The 6,716-nt window shown below is 65.8% G+C and overlaps 1 protein-coding gene across 2 annotated transcripts; it reads right to left on the bottom strand.

Moving 5' to 3' along the window:
- Positions 1 to 236: 236 nt before the first annotated feature.
- On the bottom strand, positions 237 to 6,627 carry C28H2orf42 (chromosome 28 C2orf42 homolog). Of its 2 annotated transcripts, none has more exons than XM_064400521.1 (9): positions 6,487 to 6,627; positions 4,522 to 5,333; positions 3,626 to 3,736; positions 3,320 to 3,451; positions 2,879 to 2,983; positions 2,476 to 2,548; positions 1,522 to 1,622; positions 1,288 to 1,450; positions 237 to 509 (listed from the first exon to the last, which is right to left on the bottom strand). In XM_064400521.1, exons 1-9 carry the CDS (start codon positions 6,510 to 6,512, stop codon positions 320 to 322), a joined length of 1,713 nt encoding a protein of 570 aa, XP_064256591.1. In that variant the 5' UTR covers positions 6,513 to 6,627; the 3' UTR covers positions 237 to 319. The 2 variants fall into 2 exon arrangements, with proteins under 2 accessions (XP_064256591.1, XP_064256590.1); XM_064400520.1 differs by having other exon boundaries at positions 237 to 529; positions 2,476 to 2,583.
- Between the last annotated feature and the right edge of the window lie 89 nt (positions 6,628 to 6,716).

Consider the following 6,716-nt stretch of genomic DNA (forward strand, 5'->3'; position numbering starts at 1 on the left):
ACTGGGAGCACGGGGGGTCCCGGGGACCCCCGAAGCCACCTGGGTGCCTCGTGAGCGCTTACTGGGAGCAACTGGGAGCTCCTTGGTGCCGACTGGGAGCCTTGTGGGGCTCTCCCAGCTCCCTTCCCCCTTACACCCCCCCATTCTGGGGTCTCCCAGGTTTCCCCCCTTTCCCCCTCCCCGTTCTGGGGGTCTCCCAGGTCCCCCCCCCGTTTTGGGGTCCCCCTTTCCCCCACACACGCTCAGCCCCGTGGGGTGGTGCTGGTTTATTCTGGGGGCGCCGCCCCCGCCCCGAGCCCCCCGCCCCTTTTTGGGGGGCTCAGGGGAAGGCGATGGTGCCCAGGGGGGGCAGGGGCAGCGGGGGCGGCTCCGGGGGGGGGGGTCCCGCGGCCGGGGGGCTGCCGGGGCCCCCCGTGGTGCCCGTACTGGAACTTGAGGCGCAGCTCGCCCAGGCGGGAGCGGGGCAGGATGTCGGGGATCCACTCGATGGTGAAGGGCGTGGGCTCCTTCTGCGAGGGGGACGTGTGGCCTGGGGGGGCACGGCGGCGCGGCTGCAGCCCTGCTGCCCTCCCCGACCCCCCAAAACCTTTGGAACCCCCCCTGCTGCCCCTCCCTGAACCCCCCAACCCCATGGAACCCCCTCTTTTCCAGTCCCTGAACCCCCCAACCCCATGGAACCACCCCTTTTCCCTTCCCTGAAACCCCCAACCCTTTGGAACCCCCCCCAACCCTTTGGAACCCCCCCTTTTCCCATCCCTTGAAGCCCCCCCACCTCTGGGACCCCCCCTTTCTGGGACGCCCCCCTTTCTTCCCTTCCTTGAAACCCCCAACCCCGACCCCCCCTTTCCCCTCCCTTTGAGCCCCCAGGGGTGTTTTGTGTCCCCCCAACCTATGGACCCCTTTTCTCCATCCCTTGAAGCCCCCCCACCAACCCCTGAACCCCCCTGTCCCCTCCCTTGCACCCCCAGGGGTGTTTGTGTCCCCCCAGTCCTATGGAGAGTTGGGACCTCCCAGGAGGGTTTTGGGGTCCCACCCTGCCCTTTTTGGGGCTCTTTTGGGGTCCCACCCTGCCCTTTCTAGGGCCAGTTTTAGGGTCCCACCCTGCCCTTCCTGGGGCAAGTTTTGGGGTCCCACCCTGCCCTTTTTGGGGCTTTTTTGGGGTCCCACACCCTGCCCTTCCCAGGGCTGTTTTGGGGTCCCACCCTGCCCTTTTTAGGGCTCTTTTGGGGTCCCACCCCTCCCCTCCCGGGGCAGTTCTGGGCTCCCCCCGCGCCCCCCGGGCCTCACCGACTTTGAGGAAGGTCTGCAGCTCCAGGGGCCGCAGCGGGGGCTGCCTCTCGCGGGGGCCCAGCCCCTCGGGCAGGCTCTCCACCTCCACGCGGGGGCTGCGGAAGGGCTCGTAGGAGCCGTCGCGGTTCTGCACGAAGCTCCGGGTGATCTCCAGCGGCACCTGCGGGCCGGGCAGCGCTCAGGGCCGGCCCCGCGGGGCTGGGGGGCCGCGGAGGGGGGTCCCGGCCTTACCTCGGGCGTGTCGAAGATCTGCTTGACCTGCAGGACGTTGGTGATGTGCCAGGTGTACTTGGAGAAGGTGCCCAGGGGCAGCGCGTCCCGGCGCACGAAGGCTGCGGGAGGGGTCGGGGAGGGATTGGGGAGGGGCTCGGGGGGCTCCGGCCCCTTTCATCTTCCCCTCTCTTATTGTCCCCTTTGGTTTTATCAGCCCTCTTCACTTTTCCTCTCCTTCCACTCCTTTTGTCCCCCTTTATTCCCCCCACCGCCTCTTTCCCCCTTTATTTTCCCCTTCTTTATTTTTCCATGTTTCCCCCTCTTCATTTTTACACCCCTTTTCTCCCCATTTATTTTTTTCCCCACCTCTTCCCCCCTTTAATTTGCCATCCCCCTTTCCCCCTTTACTTTCCCCCCCCTTTATTTTTCCATCCTTTTTCCCCTTTTTTCCCCCACCTCTTTCCCCCCTTTATTTTTCCCCCCTTTATTTTTCCATCCCCCTTTCCCCCTTCATTCCCCCCTCTTTTTCCCCCCTTTATTTTTTTAATTTCCCCCCCTTTTATTTTTCCTCCCTCTAACTTCCCCCTTTATTTCCCCCCTTTATTTCCCCCCTTTATTTCCCCTATCTTTCCCCTTTATTTCCCCCCACTTTATTTTTCCATCCCCCTCTCCCCCTTTATTCCCCCCCTTTTTCCCCCCTTTATTTTTTTTATTTTCCCCCCCTCCCTTTATTTTTCCTCCCTCTATTTTCCCCCCTTTATTTTTCCCCACCTCTTTCCCCCCCTTTATTTCCCCCCCATCCTTCCCCTTTATTTTCCCCTTTTATTTCCCCTTCCCTCCCATTTTCCATCTCCCCCTCCCCAGCACCCAACAAAAACCCCGGAATCCTCTCCGTGCCCTGGCTCCCTGCCCCACACAGCTCCCAGCAGGCTTTCCCCTTTGTTTTTGGGGTGTTTTCCCCTTTTTCCTCACCCGTGGTGGAGTTGGGCAGCCTCTTCTTGCCGCTGCCGCTGGAGATGCGCTGCTGGAGCGCCTCGAAGAACGCCTGGGGGATGTGGAACACCAGGGGCTCCGGGCGGCCTGCGGGGCACGGCGGGCTCAGCCGGGGCTGGGGGTCCCCAGCTGTCACCCCAAAGCGTCCCCGTGGCTCAGGGGGTCAGCACTGGGGGAATTCCCAGGGAAACGGCTGGGATTTGGAGGCTGACGCTGTTTTGGGGTCACTGGGAGGAGAATGCGGGTCTCAAATTGTCACCCCAAAGTGTCCCTGTGGCTCAGGGGGTCAGCACTGGGGGAATTCCCAGGGAAACAGCTGGGATTTGGAGGCTGTCACTGTTTTGGGGTCACAGGGAGGGGGCTGGGGGTCCCAAACTCTCACCCTCAAACTGGTAGTGCATGGTCTGGTGGATGCGCTCTGTGACACTGCCCAGCCACTCCTGGAAGGACAGGGACACCTGGGACTCATCCAGCGCCTGGGGACAGCCTGAGGGGACAGGAAGGGACACTGGAACATCACTGCGCCCCAGACATCACCCCAGAGCTCTGGGAGGGGACACTGCCATGTCACCGTGCCCCAAACCTCACCCATGGAGTCCTGGAATGGCTGGAGCTGGAGGAGACCCCAAAGCTCATCTGGTCCCACCATGGGTCCCACACCTCCGCCTGCCCCAGGGGGCTCCAGCCTGGCCTTGGCACTGCCAGGGATCCCAGCTGCTCTGGGAATCCCATCCCAGCCCTGCCCACCCTCACACCAGGAATTCCTTCCCAAAATCCCCCTCCACCTGTGCCCACCCCGAGCTGGCAGTGCCCCAGGGCTCACCGTGTCTCTTCAGTGAGGAGGAGGAGGATGAGGAAGGTGAGGAGGAGACGACGGGCAGCTTCCTCAGGCTGCTCCTCCTGGGGCTGGGATGAGCTGGGTCTGGAGCCAGGAGGGGCCCGGGCACCTGCGGGCCTGAGGGAGGGACTGTCACCCACGGTCACCCACTGTCACTAAGGCCTGGAGCTGCTGCAGGGGTTCCACAGCTGGATCTGAACCCCGGAGCTGCTCCAGGGGTTCCACAGCTGGATCTGACCCCCGGAGCTGCCCGGGGGGGTCAGAGCCCCCAGCCCTCCCCGCGACACTCACCTGGCCCCAGGTCCTTCCTCCTCCTCTTGGCCTTGGCAGCCGCTGCCCCCCGGGCCCGTGCCGCGGGGCCGGGGCCACGGAGCAGCTGCGGGATCACCGTGCCCTTCAGCCCTGGGGACACAAGGACTGTCCCTAAACACAGCCCAGCCACCAGCCACGGGGACGCTGGGGGACACGGGGACCCCCAGAACCCCAAAATCCCCCCACCCTCCCAGGAGGCTCCTTCGGAGGGGAGGGGGGGTTTCATCCCACTCCCACTGTGGTTTGCACCTTGGGCTGGGTGGGGTTATTGGGGTGCAGCTTTTGGGGTGCAGAACCTCCTTAAGGGGGTGAGCCCCGGATATTCCTGATGTAAGTTCAGGGGGATGAACCCCAGATATTCCTGATGTGGGATTTGGGGGGAATGAACCCCAGATACTCCTGCTGTGGAGAGGATTTGGGGGATGAACCCCAGATATTCCTGCTGTGGGATTTTTGGAATGAACCCCAGATATTCCTGCTGTGGGTTCACAGGGAACAAACCCCAGATATTCCTGATGTGGGATTTGGGGGGAATGGACCCCAGATACTCCTGCTGTGGAATTTAGGGAATAAACCCCAGATATTCCTGCTGTGGGATTTGGGGGGAATGAACCCCAGATATTCCTGCTGTGGGAGGGGATTTGGGGGATGGACCCCAGAGTTTGCCCTGGGAAGGGGTTCAGAGCTCCCAGCCCGGACAAGGACCCCACCCAGTGGGAATGGCTCCCCGTGGAGCTCCGTGCCCACAGCAGCACGGGGCAGCACCAACCCAGCCCCAGGGTGGGGGATGTGTGACCCATGGAAAGGTCTGGAACCGTTCTGGGGGCAGGGAGTGGCCGCGGGGAGAGCCCAGGCTGGTTTTTAGGGTGCCCCACCACTGCCGTCGGCGGCGAGGAACTCGGAGAACTCCTGGGCCAGGCTCTCGTCGCTGGCGAAGGCGCAGATGCAGGCCAGGAAGTGCACGCAGCGCGCGGGGGGCGACTCTTCCTCCTCCTCCTCCTCCTCCTCCTCCTCCTGGTCCCTGTCCCCGCGGGCGCGGCCGTGCCCGGGCGCGCGGCAGGCGCAGGAGAAGCGCCGCTGCCCGAAGCTGGCGTGCAGGTAGCCCAGGCTGTGCCGCGGGCTGGCCTGGCACTTGACCACCAGCACGCTCTTGGTGACGCGCTGCACCAGCGGCCCCGTGGGCTCGGTGGCCAGCTCCCACAGGCGGCGCTTGGCCTCGGCGGGCGCCTGCACGGCGCCCAGCACCGAGCTCTTCAGCGGCAGCGGCGTGGCCTCGGCCTGGCAGCCCAGCGCCAGCTTCAGGTGCTGGCACTGCCCGCCGGCGGCCGCCGCGGCGCAGGCGGGCGCGTGGCAGCGCCCCGAGCTGAGCGGGGCCGCCAGGGCGCCCTCGGGGCTCTGCGCCGGCAGCGGGGGCACGCCGAGCTGCACGAAGCAGCGGCGCTGGCGCTGGCGCACCGAGTAGAGCTGCCCGTGGGCGCCGCTCAGCAGGCGCACGGCGTCGGCGCCCGGCGCCCGGCGCGCGCCCGCCCGCAGCACCGCGCCGCACGCCTTGTTCTTGCAGCTGAGCCCCCGCGTGCCGTTGAAGGTGCCGCAGCGCGGGCAGCGGCGGATGCCGCGCAGCGTGGCCTTGCCCAGGTCCGACAGGAAGGACGGCGCCTGCGGCCGGCCCGGGCACGGGTCCATGGCGCTGCCGAGGGACGGGACAGGGTCACGGGGGCAGCCTGGGCCGGTGACAGCCTGAGGGACTGTGCCACCCTGACAGGCCCTGTGCCACCCTGAGAGACCCTGTGCCACCCCAGTGACCATCCTGAGAGACCCTGTGCCACCTCAGTGACCACCCTGAGGGACCCTGTGCCACACTGAGAGACCCTGTGCCACCCCAGTGACCATCCTGAGAGACCCTGTGCCACCCTAAGAGACCCTGTGCCACCCCTGAGGGACCCTGTGCCACCCCAGTGACCATCCTGAGAGACCCTGTGCCACCCTAAGAGACCCTGTGCCACCCCTGAGGGACGCTGTGCCACCCCAGCGACCACCCTGAGGGACCCTGTGCCACTCTGACAGGCCCTGTGTCACCTCAGTAACCATCCTGAGGGACCCTGTGCCACCCTGAGAGCCCCTGTGCCACCTCAGTGACCACCCTGTGCCACCCCTGTGCCACACTGAGGGACCCTGTGCCACCCCAGTGACCATCCTGAGAGACCCTGTGCCATCCTAAGAGACCCTGTGCCACCCCTGAGGGACCCTGTGCCACCCCAGTGACCATCCTGAGAGACCCTGTGCCATCCTAAGAGACCCTGTGCCACTCTGAGGGACCCTGTGCCACCCCTGAGGGACCCTGTGCCACCCTGAGAGCCCCTGTGCCACCCCAGTGACCATTCTGAGAGACCTTGTGCCACCCTGAGGGACCCTGTGCCACCCCAAGAGTCCCTGTGCCACCCCAGTGACCACCCTGAGGGACCCTGTGCCACCCTAAGAGATCCTGTGCCACCCTGACAGGCCCTGTGCCACCCAGAGGGACCCTGTGCCACCTCAGTGACCACCCTGAGAGCCCCTGTGCCATCCTGACAGGCCCTGTGCCACCTCAGTGAACACCCTGAGAGATCCTGTGCCACCCTGAGAGTTCCTGTGCCACCCCAGCAGTCCCCGTGCCACCTCCCCTCAGCCCCGGCTCTCTCCCCTCAGCCCCGGGGCTCTCTCCCCTCACCCCGGGCTCTCTCCCCTCAGCCCCGGCTCTCTCCCCTCACCCGGGGCTCTCTCCCCTCACCCCGGGCTCTCTCCCCTCAGCCGCAGGCCCCTCTCCTCTCACGGCCAGCCCCGGGGGTCTCGCCCCCCCTCACCGGCGCTTGCCGGGGTTTCCCAGCATCCCTCGCGGCCCGTGACGTCAGCTCCGCCGCCGGGCCCGCCCCGGTACCCGGGCCCCGTTACCGCCGCCGGCGGCGCCGTGAGAGGGGCTCAACTTCCGCCACCGGCGCGCTCCCATTGGCCCGCTGGCATCACGTGCGCACCGCGGGGGCTGCCGGGAGTTGTAGTCCAAGGAGGCACTTAATCCTCTAGGCCGCTTGGACTA

Source organism: Passer domesticus, chromosome 28 (assembly GCF_036417665.1).
Source record: "Passer domesticus isolate bPasDom1 chromosome 28, bPasDom1.hap1, whole genome shotgun sequence".
Lineage (NCBI taxonomy): Eukaryota > Metazoa > Chordata > Aves > Passeriformes > Passeridae > Passer > Passer domesticus.

Coding starts and splice junctions, on each gene's coding strand:
- C28H2orf42 (XM_064400520.1), bottom strand. CDS start 6,512: ATGCTGGGAAACCCCGGCAAGCGCCG. Junction 1,451..1,521: donor AGATCTTCGACACGCCCGAG/GTAAGGCCGGGA, acceptor CCCGGCCCGCAG/GTGCCGCTGGAGATCACCCG. Junction 530..1,287: donor GCAGACCTTCCTCAAAGTCG/GTGAGGCCCGGG, acceptor GTGCCCCCCCAG/GCCACACGTCCCCCTCGCAG.